This window comes from Schistocerca piceifrons, chromosome 7 (genome assembly GCF_021461385.2).
Source record: "Schistocerca piceifrons isolate TAMUIC-IGC-003096 chromosome 7, iqSchPice1.1, whole genome shotgun sequence".
In the NCBI taxonomy this organism is placed as follows: Eukaryota; Metazoa; Arthropoda; class Insecta; order Orthoptera; family Acrididae; genus Schistocerca; species Schistocerca piceifrons.
This window is the reverse complement of record NC_060144.1, coordinates 368,602,511-368,625,463: the sequence shown is the minus strand read 5'-3', so window position 1 is coordinate 368,625,463 and position 22,953 is coordinate 368,602,511. Positions and strand designations below refer to the sequence as shown.

The 22,953-nt window shown below is 39.8% G+C and overlaps 1 protein-coding gene across 1 annotated transcript in view; it reads left to right on the top strand.

Annotated features, from left to right (window-relative positions):
- Window positions 1-22,953, top strand: part of LOC124805080 (RWD domain-containing protein 2A) — a 123,012-nt gene that overhangs the window by 81,713 nt on the left and 18,346 nt on the right. Inside the window, exon 4 of the mRNA XM_047265512.1 lies at window positions 18,398-18,476. Coding sequence (XP_047121468.1) covers window positions 18,398-18,438 — 41 coding nt within the window. The 3' untranslated portion in view covers window positions 18,439-18,476. The remainder of the gene's footprint in view (window positions 1-18,397; window positions 18,477-22,953) is intronic.

Sequence of the window (22,953 nt, the reverse complement as noted above, 5' to 3'; positions counted from 1 at the left end):
ATGCAGGAATTTGATTCTCACTAAAGCACACTCTCATTTATAAAATGTTTATTTTTCTCCATGTGCCAACTTTCCCACTTTCAAGCAGTTTTATCCATACATACTATAAAAGAGTACGTACATATGTGCGTATGTTCTACGTCTCCTCTTAAGCCACTAGACTAATTTCAACCAAAGTTGGTACACAGATCCCTTGGTATCACGCAACAGTTGCTGTGGGGGTAAGAACCACCTAGCTATCAAGGTTCAGGAGCTATGATGTCATAAAAACTGTGATACATGAAAAACTGCTGCATTGTGCACAACAGTTAAATTTATTACTTCTTTGCTGCTAGCTCTATTCTCAATATATGTTACAGACAGTATCATGAAAAAAAAAAAAAAAAAAAAAAAAAAACAGGCTTCATGTGTGAAGTTTTAATATGTTTATTCTTTACTACTAAGACATGCCTATAGTCGAGTCAACTTTTGGAAATTCCTGGTACCTGGCAGCGTTTCTGATAGCTTTCATCTGCAAAGCACAAAGGTCTGTAAGTGAAAAAAATAGTTGTCTATAGAGCTGTGAAGAAACGTTGCCATAGAGACATTTATAAAATTGTGCTGTAGACACATGAAGCAGCTGTGCCCAGTTGCCTGGACATGTAACTAGAAATATCATTTATAAACAAGTTCTGAGTTAAATAAACATTACAGAGAATTTGCATTTTTGCAAACTATCAGATATTGTACTTACACGTTTATACATTATGTATAAGAACACAGGGAAGTTAAATTTTTTTCAGTACTATGCTAAAAACACAGTTCATTTTTTGTTCTCGTTTCCAATGAAAAATTGGCAGAATGAATATGCTGGGTGATATATTTCCCACAGGGATATGCTTGATAAGAAATAAGGAGACACAGATAAACAAGAACAAGGGTTTACTATGACCATAGTAGAAAGATTTAATAACGAAAGAAAAAATCTTCTCAATAAAAAACAATACAACTTCTCAGACACTAACAGGCATACACCTGCAAAACACAGTGAATCAATGATAATGCCTAATGAAAGAGGTTGAGCATTTGGCACTGTTGGCTGACAGGTACATCTCGGTATATGACTGGAAAGTCATAGGTCTCACTGCAGTGGCTTTTGACAGGGCTGCCAAGAGCCAGCACGTATATTGGCCCAGAGCTCCAGTAGAGCAAACTGCTGTGTCGTCGGTTTGCACTGCCCTACGTAGCTGGGACACAGAGGAATTTGTGTCAATCTAGTTTCTCATATGTGACACAGTGGAGGAAATAGGTCCCTGGCACAGAGGACCTCTGGTGGCACTTGTCCTGCCATCTTTCGTCCTTGTTGTGATCGACACAGTCTGGGAAGGCAACGCCTTTTACATATGAAAACCCGTGATGCCTCAGTGTCTGATGGGTTGCCAATCCTTAGGCAAATGGTGGGTACATAACACCAAATTTGTCATCTAATATATTATAAAAATGGATGTATGCATGCATGTTCCCCATCTCCAAAGCCAGTGGATCGACTCAAACCAAACTTCACATTCTGGAAAGAAGCGCTGTGAATAAGAACCACCTACCTTCCACAGGGGAAGTGGGAAAACAGGGTGACACAGCGGCATAACTTGGGAATGTCTGGAGCAATTTCATCCAAATTTTGTGTATACATGGCACATTATTTGTATTACTTTTATAAAAATGTGTGGGTGTGCGGATGAGAAGACATGCCAAGTAAAAAATATTCAATAATGAACTTAATTAGTTCTGAATCCATAATTTTTGGGGGCACTAGGCTCATCTGTGACAGTCCTAATGACGTTTTGCCGTGTGTGTGTGTGTGTGTGTGTGTGTGTGTGTGTTTTTAGGGAGGTGTGGTGCAAAGACAGTGGCACATCAGATCATCTCTGTAGTACCTGAAGCACACATATCACCTGCAACCTGGAAAAAAATTAGTATGACCATGAAGACAACCCCCGCTCCCAGCATTCATGCAGCTGAGAGTGGAGGTGAAAAGGAGTGACATAAAAGCATAACTCAGGGGTGCCTGGAGCAAATTCAGCTAAGTTTGATATATACATTACTCTTTTTTTGCATAAAAGTACTGTGGGAAAAAAATATTCCCAGTACTCCCAGGAATAGGGGTGAGAAGGTTGTGACATGTGAAAAGTTGTAAAACAATGTGTTGGTATTTCTTTTTTGTATTTAGTTTATTGGAATGGATTAAAAGTATGGTGTGCAATTGGTTCTCCATTTGTGCTGTTCAGCGTATCAGCCAGGTCGCAAGAATGAGCACTATAGGGAGCCTATAATTTTGTCAAGATGTTTTGGAATCTAAGATCATGCCAAACAGCTGAATACCACAGAAACATTTAACTTTGTCTCTGGATTGGTGTGGTGTAAAATAGCAGATAATAAGACATATATGCCATATGCGTATGTGTCTGCAGGTAGTGTGTGTGTGTGTGTGTGTGTGTGTGTGTGTGTGTGTGTGTCGAGAGAAGAAGAGAAAAAAACAAAGAAAATAAAGTCTGGAAGTTACAATATTTTTCACTGCATTAATATCTGTTTCTGGAATCCGAAAACCATTTTTAGTATATTTGAAGTGTCATAAGTCATTATGACTATATTGCTATACTGTTCCATATTTCATGCACCTCACCTCCTCCCACTCCAAACTATTACACTCCAATTCTGAGTTTAGTTTTGCCATAGACATGTGAAACCTCTGGACCGAGTGGATGAGGTTATATTTGTGGAAAGGGGCCAAAATAAGTTACTGTCAGTTGCACTCAACATATAAACTTTATTTCTTAAAACACACAAGCAAGAATCAGAACTCTCAAGATTTTAACAAAAGACCTCTTTTGATTTAATTTAGATTGGCTGAAGGCCACATATGAAACCCAAACAATCTCACAGCTTAAAGCCCAGACAAGGAAATTTCCAATTTTTGATTTAAGCTGGAAAACTCGGCTGAAGGCCACATAAAAACTAGAAAATATTTCTTACGGCTTAAGGCCTAGACAAAATTTTTCAACCTTTGATTTGAAAAGGCTGAAAACTCGGCTGAAGGCCACATACCAAATTGAAACAATTTACGGCCTAAGGCCTAGGCATAAGGAATTTTCAATTTTAATTTTGAAAAGTTGAAACTCGGCCGAAGGCCACACAGTTTACGTAAGACTAACAAGTAAATCACTATGTAAAACACAAGGAGTGGCATTCAGAAGGTTCCAAGGATCGGCCTGGGAAGGTAACACTAATGCACGTTTAGGTGAGACAGGCAGCCAGACAGACAACCTATTAATCGGAAGGCAACCCAACCAAAAGGCAGCCGATGAACCAACCAACAAGATCTGTTCTGCTCCACTCAACCAGCAAATCGACAACAAGATGTCAATTGGACAACGTTCTGGATACTGGTGCCCAATCCAGCCAAGTCAGAATAATCCCCAAAACTACCGACAACACCCCAGCTGTCGAAATACACGCTGTGCTGGACAGCATCGACACGACGAGGAAAATACACTGTCAAAAACCATGGCAGGTCACCGGAACATCAATGGCCACAAGGCAGAAGATACTGCTGGTACACTTAATTAATGAAGGAATGAATTAAATTAAGTTAAACACCACACAGGAATAAGGCTGCAAATCTAGCCAACTTCAATGCACACACATTGTTGCTCGTGGGAATCTCCCAGAAAGCGACAACCAGGATCAAACAAAGAGATGTGATAGCAGTTGAGGCCTGATAGTAGGTTAAGTGAGCACTCAACTTTAGTGTCCAGGATCGGTGAGTGATGACCTTCGTAACCATCGCAAGAAGCGCCTCACAACTCCAACCAAACATGCATGTCACCAGCGGCTCCAGCCTGCCTACGCGCCATGGAGGCTTCCTCACTCCTCTGCTCCAACCGACTGACTGCCTAGGCCCAGAAACGGTCAAAGGACCAAATACACATCAGCCGATAAGACGACCAACCAATGGTCGTTCCCGCTCCAGTCTCCTACCGTCAGACAGTTCAAGAGTGTTGCCAGCAGTCGGCGAGCACTGGCTGTCCGCGCCTCACTAGCGCTCCGTCCCCGACTTCACTGCTGCTGCATCCCAACTGAACTCCCGACACACAATGACCCGGAAATGATTGCTGCAGAGATGGTACGACAGTGCACTTATCGATAAGTGCTGCTGCCGCCACTCACAGCAGGTAAGGCAGGAAGTTAGTGACACCAGTAAATGGAATAAGAAAATGAGGTGGCGGTACCGTAAGAGGAGATGACAAACAATAAACGGCAAGAACACGAGCCGCAGATGGCTCAACATGTAGTTTGTTGACTTTCTGCTGCCTACAATGAAAATAAGAATACATCCACACAAGGAGCTTACTATTACATTTCAGTTTACCAAATATAGCTTTATTGTCTACTAAAACAACATCTTTGTAAGGTCTTAGTAAATACCAACAGTACAATTTGTCATTTTTAGAACTGCTAGCCGGCCACTGTGGCCAAGCGGTTCTAGGCACTTCAGTCCTGAATCACGCTTCTGCTGCGGTCGCAGGTTCAAATCCTGCCTCGGGCATGGATGTGTGTTACGTCCTTAGGTTAGTTAGGTTTAAGTAATTCTAAGTCTAGGGGACTGATGACCTCAGATGTTAAGTCCCATAGTGCTTAGAGCCATTTGAACCATAGATCTGCTAGGAGATAATTTATGCCTGTTGATAATCCTGTAAATAAGCAAAACTGATTATGCCTGTTGAGAATCCTGTAAGCAAAACTGGATGCAGGGAAACGTGGATCAGAATTTTATTGTAGTCTGTTATCTCAGAAATGTTCGAAATTCTCATTTTTTACTCATCTAATGATTTTCATACTCTTCTAAGGTTTTGTCCTTGAACACAATTATGCTGTTGTGTATACAATGTCAGTTGAAATAATGCGTTTCTGTTTTACAGTGTATAATTAAGTTCATGGTTTCCAGTCACTTTCAGCAGTACTCACTGTTATGGCTGTTATCAGGCTTCATATTTATGTGTATCTTTATTTTTATTTGCTGTTTAATAATTTTTATTTAATATTTATTTGTTATTTAATAATGCTGCAATGGATTAGACACAGTACTGTGTTCCAGACACTAAATCGTTTAGTACCATATGTTGCCCTCCCCCATTGCTTCTGTTTTATTTGACCCTCATCTCTTTTATAGGTTATCAGTATTGAAGATACTATTTTAAGATGTTTAAGAATTTAAATATTGTGAGATAGTCATCAATGAATATTAGGTTCTCCAGTAATTTCATTTTATTCATAATATTTGACTCTCATCCTCTTAAAACCTTTTTTGAACAGTATACTCTTCGACTTTCAGTGGTAACTTTGAGGTGGGAAATAACACAAAACTGAAACTGGACATCAGCAACCGTAAGTGTGTCCAATATAAACAGTCTGACAGAATACCAACTTTATAATCTCCAAAAACAACATAAACTACTATACAGTTCTGCATAAATTGGTTATATAAGAGTTTGAAACATCTGAAAGTATTCCCTGAAGGTGGCATTTGGAGACATTTCATGTCTAACCTTTGAAGTCCCAGAGCTTCCAGCCATAATTGTGGATAAGGCTACTGTCAGTTGTTTTATACTACGCCAAAATATCATTGCTCCTTCATATTTGAACAGATATCCAGTTTCCAGTTTTATGTCCTCGGAATCAGTGGCACATTCTGCATTTCAGTAACGTATTATGTGGCAGTCCTCTGCTGTGAAAACCAGTGGCTTCATGTTCTTGGTACCTCTTGAATATCTAAAGCCCCACTTGACTGCCTGCCTGTTTGATATCCCCAGATTATTACAAAAGTAGCTGACAATTCCTATTGAATAAGCTAGGTCTGGGCTTGTTCCTAGTTGGGCATATATGAAACTTCCAATGGCTTCATGCTACAGTATGTTCTCCGTAGCTTCTTGCTCTTAGTCTGTTTTTGTTCTCGTATTATGAGTCACTACTTGGTTATTGGCCAGTGATCTACATACTGGATTATTCTCTCTCATGTTAAATGTTGAGAATTTGCCCCACATAGAGAGGTTTGTCTATCCACAACCAACCTTCTGCATCTATAGCTGGTGGTTCTCTGGCCTTCCTGGTAATTTGGTTACCTAAACAATTAGTAACTTCACCAAAATCTTTCAGCTAGAATTTTTCTCTTATTTTGTCTAGAATCCTGGCCCAGTGACTTTGAAAGCCTGCTGGAGGACATGGAATTGTATCTTGGCTACTAGGCAGAACTGTTACAGCACAAGTGCTAGCACTGCCTTACTGCAGTGCCACATAGAATTCCACTGCCCAATTGGAGCTCACAGCCACCCTATAAATTCTGCCATATAGGAACATTGTTCTCAGTGATATATTCGTATCACAACAGTCTGTTGTCATAACACATTTTTGGTTTTTGACCTCCACTTTCACTAAGTTTCAGGCTTTCTCGCTCTGGATTATTTGTTGCACTTTGTTTATCTGTAATGCCATCTCCACTTGTCTATTTACTTGTTGTTTGTCTTTCTTGTTTGCACTTTGGCCTCCAATCAGTCAACCGAGCGAGGTGGCGCAGTGGTTAGCACACTGGACTCGCATTCGGGAGGACGACGGTTCAATCCCGTCTCCGGCCATCCTGATTTAGGTTTTCCGTGATTTCCCTAAATCGCTTCAGGCAAATGCTGGGATGGTTCCTCTGAAAGGGCACGGCCGATTTCCTTCTCCATCCTTCCCTCACCCGAGCTTGCGCTCCGTCTCTAATGACCTCGTTGTCAATGGGACGTTAAACACTAATATCCTCCTCCTCCTCCAATCAGTCAGTCCAGCTTCATTGAGTTTCTTTTGAGTCATTCTTTGATTGATTGAATCTTGGAAAAGTAGTTTGTTTTTGAAGACTCCTTTCTCTTTTGGATTTTTTACTAAATGTTATCATTTCATCCACATAAATGTTAACTGTTGTAATGTTTGAATCATGATTTTTGGAGTAGATGCATGGGTTAGCTGCTGACTTTTTGAAATTTAGATTTAACAGTGTACTGTTTAATTTCAAGTTACAGCAGTGGCTACCTTGCTTCAGTTCATATACTGGCTTTTTCACCATTTTAATACCACTATCGTCATAACTTAATCCACTTTCGAAACTTTTGCATAGATATCTTCATTTAAGTCATCCTGTAAGAAACCTGTGACAACATATAGGTGATCGATGTCAAGAGTGTGTTTAGCACCATAGCAAATAAATACTTTAGTGGGTTCTGTCTTATAACTGGTGCAGATATCTCATCGTATCCAGGCCTTTCTTCAGAGTACAAACTTTTACTATTAGCTGTGTGTTATAGCATATAATGTGGTTTTTCAAATCTTTCTTAGTTTTAAAGACCTCTTTCTCATTTATTGAGTTCTTGTCTGAAGGTAAACTGGCAAACTCCCACATGTGGCGCTCTTTTTAAGATTGCTCCTTCCAGTGACAAAGGACTGGATTCAGTTGAGTATTTAGACTGATGAGTAATGAAGTCGTACAGTTTCTTTGGCTTTGGAATTCTTGGTGATCGTTGTATTGGCCCATATTGCTGCTATTGTTCATTATCATAATTTGCATTATTGGACTTGATCCCTCATTGTAGCTTGTACTCATTGAAGTATTTCTTGATGTGTTAGTCTAAGGATTGGCAGCAGTTTCTTCTAATTGAGTTGATATTTCATTCTTTTTTTTGTTCTGTGAATGGAAAGAATAATCAACATGGTGAATCATTCCCTATTTATGCTGTTTAGAAGTACCTTCATCAAAATAATCTCTCTTGCCTTTATAATTCCTTGGTAGTATCCTACCAAGATAAACTCAACAAATATTTGTCCCATTTTTGTTGACTGGCTTCCATTATGTGAACAAAGGCTTAGCTTCAAATATATTGAGATATTGAAGATCCAGCTTCTTGTTTTTCCAAGCTTCTTCTGGAGTCTTCATTTAAAGCCTTAGTTGGAGATCTATTAATTAGGTGGACTGTAACTGGGACTGCTTCTGCCCAGAATTTATTTGTCAAAATTGCTTCGAAGCATGGACATCGTGCTTTTTCTATTATTGAGCCTTTGTAATAGTCAGCTACTCTGTTCTGTTGTAGCGTATATGATGCTGTAGTCTGATGTCAGATCATTTCTTTCTTGAAAAAGTTTATCTGAATGTTGTTCACATACTCCCTACCATTATCTGTGTGAAGAGTGCAGATCCTTTTTGTGGTTTGCCTTTCAACACAGATTTGAAAGACATGAATCAGCTGTGGTACTTGATTTTTATTTATGATAGTAGTATATACAAACATGCAAATGAAGCAGGCAAAAGGGAAAACAAACTTCTAAAAAATGAGACTGGCAGGATGTGAAAAATGGCTAAGCAGGAGTGGCTAGAGGACAGATGCAAGGATTTAGAAGCATATATCACTAGGTAAAGGCAGATACTGCATGCAGGAAAACTGAAGAGGGCTTTGGAGAAAAGGAAAGTAACTCTTAGAACACCAAGAGCTCAGATAAAAAACCAGTCCAAGGTAAATAAGGGAAAGCTAAAAAGTAGAATGATTATGTAGACGGTCTATACAAGGAAGACGAACTTGCAGGCAATATTACAGAAATGGAAGAGGGTGTAGATGAAGATGAGATGAGAGATAGGAAACTGCGGGAAGAGTTTGACAAAGCATTGAAAGACCTAAGTAAAATGAAGGAATAAGCAACATTCCATCATACCTACTGATAGCCTTGAGAGAGCCAGCCATGACAAAACTCTTCAATCTGGTGTGCAAGGTATATGAGACGTGTGAAAGACCCCAGATTTCCAAGAAGAATGTAATAATTCCAATTTGAAAGCTGGTGCTGACAGTTGTGAATATTACCGAACTGTCTTGTTGTTAAGTCATGGTTGCAAAATACTAACACAAATTCAGCACAGAAGAATGGAAAAACTGGTAGAAGTCAACCAAGAGCAGTTTGGAATCTAAAGTAATGTAGGCACACACGGAGCAATAATGACCCTACAACGTACCTTAGAACATAGGTTAAGGAAAGGCAAATCTACATTGTAGCATTGGTGTACCTAGAGAAAGCTTTTGAAAATGTTGACTGGAATACTCTCTATGAAATTATAGTGGTAGCTGGGATAAAATATAGGGCACAAAAAACTTGTACAGAAACAGGCGGCAGTTATAAGAGTTGACAGACATGAAAGGAAAGAATGGTTTAGAAGAGAGTGAGACAGATTTGTAGCCTGGAGAAGGAGTTAGGGTTCAATGAGCAGAAATACAAATTTTGAGGTTTACCGATAACATTGTAATTCTGTTGGAGACAGCAACAGACTTGTAAGAGCAGTTGAGAAGAATGGACAGTGTCTTGAAAGGAGGATATAACCTAAACATCAACAAAAGCAAAACAAGGATAATGAAACAGTCTTATTAAATGAAGTGATGCTGAGGATATTAATTAGGAAAAAAAGACACTTAAAGTAGTAGATAAGTTTTAAGTTTTTTTGGGAGGGAGTAAAGTAACTGATGATGGCCAAAGTAGAATTAATATAAAATGTAGACTGGCAATGGCAAGAAATTTGTTGACATTGAATATAGATTTAAGTGTTTGGAAGTCTTTTATTAAAGCATTTGCATGGAATGTAGTCATTTATGGAAGTCAAATACAGATGATTCCGGCTGGTGTGGCCAAGCGGTTCTAGGCGCTCCAGTCTGGAACCGCTACAGTCGCGGGCTCAAATCCTGTCTCGGGTATGGATGTGTGTGATGTCCTTAGGTTAGTTAGGTTTAAGTAGTTCTAAGTTCTAGGGGACTGATGACCTCAGAAGTTAAGTCCCATAGTGCTCAGAGCCATTTGAACTATTTGAATCAAACACAGATGACAAACAGTTTGGGCAAGAAGAGAACAGAAGCTTTTGAAATGTGATGCCGCAGGAGAATGAGGACGTACTGAATAGAATTGCAGAGAAAAGAAATTTGTGGTACAACCTGACTAGAAGAAGAGATCAGTTGTTAGGACACATTCTGAGGAATTAAGGGATCATGAATTTAGTGTTGGAGGAAAGTTTGGTTGAGGGGGGGGGGGGGGGGGAGGAATGTAGAAATTGTAGGAGGTGGCCAAGAAATGAATACAGGATCAGAAGGATGTAAGTTGCAGTAGTTATTCGGAGATGATGGGCCTTGCGTAGGATGTAGTAGCATGGAGAGCTGCATCAAACCGGTCTCCAGACTGAAGACCACAACAACATCATGCAGGTACTTTCCTGGAAAAAGTCATCTGTTGAAGTAAGGATGTGTTTGGCTCCTCCAAAGGACCTAGTTTGCATCAACCCACATACATCTCTGGATATTAGTTCAAGAATTTCGTTGACTCTGGAATTAGCTCATGAAAAAAAAAGCCTTATTTGCGGACCCTCTAAGCATGGGATATTAACTGCTCATTCTTATGAAATGCAGACCTTTTTGTACTGCATGGATAGCTTCAAAATGCAGATGATGTAGTCTTTTAACCCAAAAGTCTGCATTGTATGACAAAATACTGATTTTGTTTAAAAATTCCAGTTTTGTTGTTGGTCTAGTCAATACATTCCAATTGTAAATGGTGCACTAGCAACTGTGGTTTTGGATGTATTGTAAGTATGGGAGTCTTGCCTGTCAAATAAAACTGAATGACCTTTTTCTATTGTTTTACTAACAGGTAGTAGATCTGTGCTAAGATGAGGTATGTACAGAATATCTTGTACTTTAATCACACCTTTCTTGAGGCCTATGGTCTGCCTACTTAGCTGGGTGGTAACATGCTTGCCTCCCATGCACTGGGTCCGGGTTGCACTAGCAACTGTGGTTTTGGATGTATTGTAAGTATGGGAGTCTTGCCTGTCAAATAAAACTGAATGACCTTTTTCTATTGTTTTACTAACAGGTAGTAGATCTGTGCTAAGATGAGGTATGTACAGAATATCTTGTACTTTAATCACACCTTTCTTGAGGCCTATGGTCTGCCTACTTAGCTGGGTGGTAACATGCTTGCCTCCCATGCACTGGGTCCGGGTTCGATTCCCGGCCAAATTGGAGATTTTCTCTGCTCGTTGACTGGGTGTTATGTTGTCCTCATCATCATTTCATCTTCCTCATCGGTTGCAAGTCGCCCAATGTGGCGTCGACTGAAATAAGATTTGCACTTTGTGGCCGAACCTGAATGGGACCTCCCGGCCAACAATGCCATACGATCATTTCATTTTTTTGTGGCCTATGAAAGCAGCATTGTATGAAAACCTGTTCCTTTTACATGTAAGTTGTCAGTATTTGCTGTTACAACTTGAGAACCTATCACTGTTTTAACAGTATTTTCATAACTTTGATATTGGGACCTCTGTGATGGTTTACCTGTGTCTACTGCATACCATTCAGTCTGGTTACTTTTACATGCAGCTGCATTTGATAGAAATGTCTGGTAGTTTTCTGTCTTGGCTGAAGTTTTTCCATCAGTTTTGCTGCTGCTGCTGCAATAATTTTTTGCCCGATACCCATACCTGCTTCAATTATAACACCTAGGACATTTTTGGAACACAGCAGTTTGTACTACTTCGTGTTGACTTACAGTGTCACCAGTTTCTGGTTAATTACAGGCATCATTTATTTCTTGCAGTAATTTATTTTCTAAGGAATCTCCTATGATTGGTAAGCTCAAATTTTTGTGGCTCAGAGTCATTGGTTTATATCCTTCTGGTAGCTCTTCAAATTAAATACCCCTAGTACATTCTTCTCTAATTCCAAAGCTCAAGCCATTCAGTTTTTGTGGTATGTAAATTATTTTTCACACATACTCTTCTGCTGCCCCAAATAAGTCCAGTCCAGTGTCAGCTGTTTCTTAATAACCCTATTCGTCAGAAGAAACCAAAGTCTCTGTAGACTTCTGTTAGCTTGTCCCATGCTGCTTTAGCAGTAGAGATATCTTGCAGATGAACATATGAGGTCTGTGCAAAAAATTCCAGAACTTTGTTCGCAAAATTTTTTATCCTTGCCTTTTACTTATTGTGTATAGTCTACTTTGAAATCCTCTCCTCTACATTTAATACACTGCTCCTAATGTCATTTTCACTTCTAGAAACAGTCTTGGTATTCCTCTTGCTGGATATTTCAAAGCACTGTCTGTTGATTTTCTTTTATCTCATTTATCATTGTAAATCTTCTTCCTTTCAATAGAGTTTTCAACTTTAGAAATAAAAAAAAGTCTGCAGGGATCAGGTCTGGAGAGTACAGAGGACGATGCAGCATAGTGATTTCGTTTTTTGTGTAATAGTCATGCACAGACAGGGATGAATATACAGGTGCATTATCGTAATGCAAGAGCCATTAATTGTCTTGCCACATTTCAGCTGTTTCCTTCTCACAGGCGTCCTCCTCCCTGCGGCACAAAGTCATGATGTACTAATCCTTCCAAGTCAAAGAAAACTTTCAGCATGGCTTTGACAGTTGATCTGACCTGACAAGCTTTTTTTTGGTCATGGAGAACATTCCCCAATCCTTTGTGAAGAGTGAACTTGGGTCTCAACATTATAACCATAGACCTATGTCTTATCACCAATTATGATTCTCTTAAGGAACATCTTGTTCTCGTTTCCGCGATCCAAAATCTCTACACAGATTGTGAGGTGGAGGTCTTTCTGGTCTGGACTCATAAGCCATGGGACAAACTTGGTGGCAATATGATGCATTGCAAGATGCTGTGTCAGGATTTCATGACATGATCCAACTGAAGTCTTACATTCTTCTGCAATCGCTTGGACAGTCAGTCTTCCATTGGCATGCACAATTTCACGGATGTTCCTGACATGAGCGTCTTTGGTTGGTGTCGAAGGACATCCTGAATGACAGTCAACTTTAACTTCTGTTTGGCCATTTTTAAACCATGTGAACCGTTCATAACACCAAGTACGGCTTCAGCACTCATCATTGTAGGCTTCCTCCATCATTTGGTGTGTTTCTGTAAAGGTTTTTGTGAGTTTCATGCAAAATTTAATGCAAACGCATTGCTCTGCCATCTCGAAATTCAGAAACTGTGTGACACAACATTCTACTCAATACAGCACTGAACAATAATTAACAGACATAAAATATTGAAACTTCCACCAGTTAAAAATTAAACACAGGCATGTGCAGGTATGTCAACTGCATTTCGCTCAAGCCCACCATTGGCGCAAAATTCCGAATGTTCCAGAATTTTTTGAACTGACCTCATATATCAACAGATGGGCAGAGAGTATAGTTTTGGCTCATGCTGTGCATATTTTACTTGCATTACGCAATCACACAATTGTTTGTGATCTAGGAACATTTGGATTATTGAACTGCCATATGCTATAGTTTTCTCTTCTCCTCAACTTTTCAGTCAGACCCACTGAACTGGTATTTAGAGAAATCATTGTGTCAGCGATTATGTCTTGCTGTTAGCCATGCGCTATTGCTAATTTCTGCTACAAACAATTTCCTGGGAGCACAACCACAGTTCAAGGGCACTGTGAATGACAATAACAACACTCAGTCACCATTGAAATTATAAAAAAAATTATAACAATTAAAAAGTCAAGAATGATGAGATGTTTCCAAAGACATGTAGATGTATTAAGGTGCTTTATTTGCAACTATTGATTTTGCACCAGTATAGGTGCATCTTCAGGTTTATAATGGTTATATTTCCATAATGTAGATGGACAGTTGCAGAGTTCCAGCTTTCAGGAAGTTATCCATGTTAAGAGTCAAACCACATTGATGGTTTGTCAGAATAAAATTGAGTACACCAAAAAGATGCTTGTCAAAATGTACAAAGCACGACTGCTGAATGGGCCAGGCTGGATAACACCCCATAGGATATAATATAAGATCTGGCAGACACTAGCTGTGTGAAACCAAAGTAAGTAAAACTTAAAATCATATCCATATAAGTATATAGTTCTGGCAATACCAGCCATGACCTCCTCCTTCTGTGCAGATTCACGCATATTACCTGATCTCTTACGGGACTTGGTATGAATGTCTTCCACGAGTAATGAGTGTGTTGGGTAGGAACACTACGAATGTAGTGTGTGGACATATAAGGTGAGAATGTGGGTCTCGTGGGAGGCATGCACGAGATAGTCCCTGCAGTCGCACTATCCTCTGTGCCCTCGGTGGCTCAGATGGCTAGAGCGTCTGCCATGTAAGCAGGAGATCCCCGGTTCGAGTCCCAGTCGGGGCACACATTTTCACCTGTCCCCGTTGATATATATCAATGCCCATCAGGAGCTGAAAGTATTAATATATAATTGTAATATTGCTAACAGTCCGATGTGGTGTAAGCAGTCCATGGAGGCTAGTGATAGACAGATGTCATTTTAAGTTTCACTTTCATTGGTCTTGTACAGCTGGTTTCTACCGGATCTTACAAGACATTCTGGGGGTGTTATCTGCCTTGGCTCGTTCAGTAATCCTGCTTTGTTCACTTTGACAAGCATCTTTTGGGTGAACTCAATTTTAGTATGACAACCCACCAATGTGGTTTGACTCTTAACACGGAGAACCTCCCAAAGGCTGGGAGTCTGTAACTGTCCATCTATATCATGGAAATATAACCATTATAAACTCGAAGATGTGTATAATGTGACTTACCATACGAAAGCGCTGGCAGGTCGATAGAAACACAAACAGACACATACATACACACAAAATTCAAGCTTTCGCAACAAACTGTTGCCTCATCAGGAAAGAGGGAAGGAGAGGGAAAGACGAAAGGAAGTGGGTTTTAAGGGAGAGGGTAAGGAGTCATTCCAATCCCGGGAGCGGAAAGACTTACCTTAGGGGGAAAAAAGGTCGGGTATACACTCGCACACACACACATATCCATCCACACATATACAGACACAAGCAGACATATTTAAAGACAAAGAGTTTGGGCAAGTCACATCATCTTTATTTTTCCCGCGTGGAATGTTTCCCTCTATTATATTGAAGATGTGTATACACTGACTTGAAACCAGTAGTTGCAAATAAAGTGCCTACATACTCTGGAAACATCTCATCATTCTTAAATTTTTAATTGTTATAATTTTATGATAATTTGTATGGTCATTGAGTGCTGATTGTTATTCATAATTTCTGCTGGCCACTAATCTGGCATTTTTAGAATATTAAACCAAAATATGCAGCCATGTCTTGCAGAGTAATTACAAGCAGTGTCTGATTAGAAATAATACATTACACACATTAACAAGATAAAAGTGTAACACCAATCTGCAGCACTTGCTTTGTTAGTTTCAGGTTGAACTACATAAAAGTTGTGTACAATGGTTGAGGGTTAGGAAAAGGAAAAGGGGTTGGTGGAGGACAGTGAGTAATGGAGGCTGTGACCAGGAGATTGGTGCATTGAAGAATGTGCTGGAGGGGTGGTTCTACACATGAAATTCAGGAAAGCTAATGCTATTAGGGTAGGATTCTGATGGTATGTGTTTTGAAGCAGCCATTGAAACTTGATTGTGTTGTGCTAAGAAACATGATCTGCCTCAAGCTTTTACTTGGTGACAGTTTGACAGCGGCCATTTATAATCAGTGCACAAGTGGTAGTTTGCATCAGAGCTGGAATGGCATGTTCTGTTTGGATGAATGGGATAAAACTTCCACCTGCATCTTTTGTATGGATATAATCCATTTGGTACAGATCTGGGAGAAAGAACAGTGTTATTGTGAATTAGGATTTTTCACTGGCTTGAGAAGTGATAGGATACTTGTGGTGGGGTAGGAGGGATTTTGGAGAATACATTCCTCATTTTCTAGCAGAGCAAAAAATATCAGTGCTTTTGCCTAATAGGGATGGGTGTACCAGTAGGTGAGTCCTTTGAGGAAAATCACAAGTCCAAATACTGACTTGTATTGTATACCGCTGTAAGAGCATCCAAAAGCATTGTGTGTGTGTGTGTGTGTGTGTGTGTGTGTGTGTGTGTGTGTGTGTGTGTGTCAGATTTTTATTCATTTAAAATTTTTTTTATATCATAAATTTTATAAAAATTATTTCTTAGCATGTATTGTTATCTGTGGCAGTATTATTTTTACTTATTGTCTTCATAGATGTTGCCACTGATTTTCTTTATAGATGTTGTCATGATAGCAAGAGTTGAAATACACTGATCAGCCAGAATATTATGACCACTGACCTACTATCAATATAAACCCATCCAGGCAATAGCAGTATCTCCTAGGGAGGAATGACTGCTAATCAGACACAAGCACGGTGCATGTAGTATCAGTGATCATGCTGTCCGTGTGCAGAATGGGGAAGATGTGCGATGTATCTGAGTTTGACCTAGGACGGATTGTGATGACCTGGAGGCTCGGCACAAACATTTCGCATACTGCGCTATTTGTTGGGTGTTTGAGGTGTGCCTTGGTGAGTGTCTTCAACAAGTGGCAAAACCAAGGTGAAACCATTTTCAGACATTGTGGGGGTGGGTGGCCACCCCTCATCACTGATGTCAGACGTCATAGGCTGGGCAGACTGGTAAAACAGGACAGGTGGCAAGACTTTAATATTGGACAGAGTACAAGTGTGTCTGAAAACACAGTGCACTAAACGCTCCTAACAATGGGCCTCCGCAACCGACAACCCATGCATGTGCCAATGTTAACACTATGACATCAGCAACTCCAACTGAAAAGTGCATGTGACCACTGGCACTAGACATTGGCACAGTAGCAGAGCATCATGATGAATCCCAATACCTTCTTCATGAGGCTGATGGGAGAACACGAATCCGTCATCTTCCAGGAGAACACCTCCTCAACACCTGTACTGCGGGACAGAGACAAGCTGCCAGCAGCACAATTATGCTCTGGGGAACATTTGGGTGAGCATCCTTGGGTTCACTGCAGCTTATGCAAGGAACGATGGTGGCCAAGGAGTATTGTACACTGGTTGCAGACCCTGTACATCACCTTCATGACAATCAAGTTTCCCAACGGCAGTGACATTTTTCAAAAAGATAATTTCCAGTAGTGTGATGGAGTGATTTGAGAGCATAGTGACAAGTTCCAATTGATGTGCTGGCCCCCCAGATCTGAACCCGATCAAACACATCTGGGATGTGATTGAACATGGCAGCAGATCTCATCACCCCCCCCTTCCCCGAAATTTACGAGATTTAGGTGACTTGTGTATGCAGATGTAGTGCCAACTCCCTCCAGTGACCAAGCAAGGTCTCATTGCTTCCATGCCATTGTGTGTCACCACTGTTATCCATGCCAAAGATGGACGTACTAGCTATTTGTTTGGTGATCATATAATGTTCTGGCTGATTAGTACACACTTATAAGCCATAACATTATGACACCTGCCAACTGCAAAGTTGGATGCCTCTTGGTAGTGTTAAGGGCATGTGTCACAGCAAGAAAAGTATGTAGGCCAAGCAGAAATGTATGGGGGATTACCCTAGCGAAGATATGCACTGCAAATGGAGTAATCCACCGAGATAAGCGACTTTGCCAAAGGACATAGTATTATTACATAGAGCATATGAACGAGTATCTTGAAATTGGCGAAGCTGGTCAAATGTTAATTTGCTACAGTTGTGAGCATCTTCGGAAAGTGGTAGAAGGCCTGTGAATCTACCACTAAGTGAAAGTGTTTGGAAGTCTACAAATCTTCACAGAAAATGTGGTTTGAAGGCCTGTCTGCTCTGTGCAGTAGGATACATGATGATCTGTGGCACCTATGATGAAAGAGGATGTGTGTTTCGGAGCACACCATTCAGCGCACATTGTTGACGAGTGTTTCCACAGCAGACCACCCTTGCATGTTCACATGTTCGCCCTATGACATTGTGACCTGCGAAGTAATCAAAGACATCAGATCAGCTGCGGACCACCTGCATCCCTTCATGCTTGATGTCTTCCCTGAAAACGATGTCTTGTCTCAGCAGTATAATTATCCTTGTCTCAAATCCAGAATCATGCTGCAGTGGCTTGAGAACTGTGACAGTGAATTCACGTTATCATCTTGGCCACCAGATTCGCCTGATGTGGATCCAATGGTTTCCGTGCATGACTTGTGTGTAGACACCTGGTGTAACATAGCTCCACAAATATACCAATGAACTGTAGAATCAATGATAAACAGAATCAGTTATATATTGCATTACAAATATGGCCCAACAAGATATTAAGCAGCTGCTCATAATGTTTTGGCTCATCAGTATATAACTTAGTATACAGATCCTAGGATGAATTACGTTGGTTTGATTAATAACTATCATTAAAAAATTTTAATTGTCAAGAAATATAATCATATTTTACTCCACACTTCAAACAGATTCTATTCTAATTACACTTTTTAGGTGGCCCTAGTGACAGTAACTCTGGTAACAGGGAGTTGTGAACCCAGAATCCCAATATTCAGAGGTCCAGTACTTCGTGGTGAGTGGTTATTATATCACCTCATTACTAATATTCAGAAGTCACAGAAGTGGCTACTAAAATGTATTTTTAAATTAGTTTTGAATTTCTGAAAGCTTCCAATTTTTCCCTGTTACATTTGTGAGAAACTTGTTAATACTTTTATGTCACAATAAAGATAGAAATACAAGATTCAAATGTAAATTCCTTTTTTACTGCTGCTATTGTGGTTCTGTTTATGGCATTTTATTTGAAAATGACTGTATTTGTCATGGATAACATTTAAGAGTAAATATAATATGTGGGACAACATAGGTTAAAAGTCAATGCTCACGTATATTATTTGCTGGCTAGACTGGTTTTAACATTTATGTCATTTTCAACAGCTCTTTGCCAGTGGCTGTGTCAATCAGTAGTAGGATTGTTCATATCAGGCCTCCTACTAGAGCCTGTAGTAGCCAGTGGTTGGATCAGTATGTAGTAGGATCATTCATCTTCTCAAGTCTCCTGTTAGAGCCTCTAGTACAGTGGATCCCAGCCTGGGGGGTAATTACTCCCCTGAGGAGTAAAATGAAATTTTCTAAGGGGTAAAAACTAAACGATTTGATTCTTTTTCAGTCATAAAACTAAATTATTTTCAAAATATCATTACTATTATCACAATTTTGTAAGACTATAATATTGATTGTATAAGTTATCAATAATTACTTTTCCTCAGTTAGTAGCATTAAAGTGGTGGAGGTTACAGGTTACTCACATAGTCCACCCACTACACACGTATGTTGTGCTCTGTCCTCTACATCTCTGATGATAAAAGTGAGACATATACATAACAAATGCTAAATATTTCGAGAAAATGTTTTTTCCAAGTCGTAGATAGTACCTGCAGTAGTCTAGAAATCAGAAATTGCTTCATTATTCACAGTGAAAGAGAAAAATGTATTTATTGACAGCATGACACAGGTAAGTGTGATTTATAAACAGTAAGTATGGTGCACACATTTTAATGTGGTTGATTTTTAAATGGGATTCCAGTGTGTGGATCAAGCAAGTGCCACAACTTAGTGGAGTAATGCAGGGGAAGTATATTTTGTAACAAGTGTCTACCCTCACTGTGGACAGTTAGCTTTCTTACTTGAGAAGGAGTCATGGACAGCACTTGTGATGCTCCGTGAATTCGTTCATCATTCATTCTAATACACACACACACACACACACACACACACACACACACACACACACACACACGGTGCACTAGCTAATGGATGATTGTGCTCAGGGGTAATAGTCTAAGAAAGGTTGGAAACCACTGCTTTAGTAGGAGACCTGAGGAAATGAGCGATCCTACTATGTGCTGACCCAGCCACTGGCTAAGATCTATTGAGAACAGAAGTATGCATGTGGCATTTATACTCAAATCATTCTGTGTGTGTTGTTCTGTGAAAGTCTGGTAGATGACGATGTAGGTGCTCTGCTTGTGGGGAGTACCTGCATTTTATTTCCTTTACGCTTGTTCGGGCATCACATGCTGAAATGACCCGTCACTGTCCACTCTGGGAAAGGGGGAAAAGTCCATTTGTCCAATTTTTGTGCTAAGAAACACTTGAAGGTGTTATGAGAGTATGCCACATCATTTTATGAACTTATTTTTCCAGCAAAATCTTTTGTTTCCTTGTGAAAAAATAAAATGACTGATTTTCATTCTGCTTGATTTTTTTTGTGTGTGTGTGTGTGTGTGTGTGTGTGTGTGTGTGTGTGTGTAATGTTTCTCAAGTGATTTTGAAGAAAGTACTTGGTTGAAAAATCTGATTTTTTTCACACATAGTATCATGATATCTTGGCTTCTTGATAAATTATTTCCCTACTTATAACACATAACAGTCATTATGAAATGACCCTATTTGTCAAGCACAAGACTTGATTTACAAATCTTGTATCGAGAAAGTGTCACATCATGCTACTCACTGATCACTATGTTGTAGGCCATACGTTACTGTGAGTGAAATATAGCTAAAAGTACAAAATGGTTTGTAAAATGGTAGTGACACTGATATCTGTCTTCTTTCATAAGTAAATGAAGTTATTAAATGGTGACAATGCTGCGATCACAAGCCAGCACAATTCTCATGAGTATAGCGTAGTGTCAAGCGCTGTAGGAGAGAAAAATGGATTACTGGAGATCAGTGCAGGCAAAGTGTCAAACCCTTGTGTGATTTTAATCATCCATGTTCAGAAAACATCAAATATATAGAAATTGTTCTCCCAGTGACGACTGATTACACTGGACAATCATCTAATACAGTCTTATAGTACCCTCCACATTATACCAAAAAATATTTAATTCTTGTCAACTTCATATGACGTTGCAAAAATAGATCCATCCAAACTCTTCATGCATCTCCTTCTTAAACAGATGTTGTAGACCATTCCTTGCCACCAACTGGTAACCCATTCAGCTTAGGTCACCACAAGTGAAGCCATAAAATTTCTCTTCTATGTAAAGTAGGTAAAACACTAGTTCCATTTCCAATTCTGCACCTAATTCAAGTTTTCATCCAGTTTTTTGTTAAATTAATTTTGAAGGAGAAACTTCAGTCCTGTTAAATACAGGGTGATTATAATTAAAGTTAAACTTTCAAACCGCAGTCGAGATAACACCATTGGCCAGAATGATGTCAAATTGTAATGTAATATTATCGGAGAAGGGGGAAATGTATGGCAGAAGAAAAATAAATAGTTACAAAATGTAGCAATAGATGGCACTGTAAGCATCATAATTTAATAGTGGTCTACTACAAATGACATAGGAATCATACAACAAAGCCTAAGGTGAATGTTTGATGTTAAACAAACTGTATTACACTATGTGCATGGGTGTGCAGGTGTGATACTGTTAGTTATGCAAGCACATCCACCACAAGCAAGGTCATATCACGTCAGATGGGGAAAATCGGTTTTTAATTGCCCTAAGGCCAAAACTTCATAAAAGGTATCACTCACATCAGTTTTTAATTGTGCCAAGATCAAAAACTGCATAAAAAGCATCAATCACATCGGTTTTTAATTGTCCTGAGGCCAAACACTGCATTAAAAGCTTCAATCTCATCGATTTTCAATTGTCCTGAGGCCAAAAACTGCATAAAAATCATCAATCAAAATCCATTAGTTAAAACTTCCAGACTGAGAGACCGTGGTCAATCTTAAAACTTCTTCTTCCTGATGCTTCGTTGCCAACTGCAGGCAACATCTTCTGAGGTGAGTCGTTGACTCGGAAAATGTTACCCACAGTTGACAACGAAACGTCAAGAAGGAGTAGTTTTATAGATTGGCCATAGCCTCTCAGCTGGGAAGTTTTAACCACTGAAGACACAGGTTGTGAAAGCCTACACGCTATGATCAAATCGGATTATTAATTTCTGTGTGACTGGCGCAAAACATGTTCAGTATGCTGTGTACAAACATTTGCTTTCTTTTTGGTACCGCAGAACAAGCAATCAAGAAAAAGTATGTTCCACCACTGACAGAAGTGTTTCTGGGGTCACATTCAGAATGTGTTGCGCAACGCGTGCCTTTAGTGCAGCTAAGTTCGCAGCCAGAAGTCACACTGATTAAGATCAGATGATCACGATGGCCAGGCTGTAGGGAAACGGTGGCTGATAATTCTAGCATTTCCAAAATGGCACTTCAGCAGCTGCTTAACTGGATTTGCAATGTGTGGAGGTGTGCCACCTTGCATAAAAATGGTACCATCCACATTGTTGGAGAGCTGGAAAGACATTGTTGCGCAAAAGACACTCATACACTTACCAGTGATTGTACAGGTAACAGGACCGGAAGCACCTGTCTCTTCGAAAAACTATGGCCCTATGATAAATGATGCCATAAATCCGCACCACGCATTGACCTTTTCAGGATGAAGTGGTACTGGTTGATTTACGTGTGGATTTTCCGTTGCTCGTATTCAAGAACTCTGTGTATTGACATATCCTGTCAGATGGAAGTGGGCTTTGTCTGTTCACAAAATCTTCCACAGCCAATCATTGTCCACTTCCATGCTAGCAAGAAATTCTAAAGCAAAGGTCTCTCTATTGCTGTCGGTCAACAGGAAGCAACTCGTGCATATGGGTAATTTTGAATGGATAGCAAAAAAGGATGTTTCTTAGGAATTTACAAACTGTGCTCACGGGTATATCCAATGTTCAGGCAATTCTCCGTGCATTAAATGTCTGCATGCCACCACTCATCTCCTCCTGCATTGTTGTGGCCACTGCTTCCACTGACGCCGAATCAGTTTGTTTCCTCCCTCTACCAGGTTGCACATCAAAAGAACCCATATTTTCAAATTTCCAAATCATTTTCTCCAGACCCACAGCAGTCATCGGACCAACGCCTTTTTTCAAACCCTTTAGTGTCCGGAACTTCTGCAGAGCGACGTGTGCACAGTCATTATTCTTGTAATACAGCTTTACAAGCAGGGCGCGATCCTGCATTGAGACAG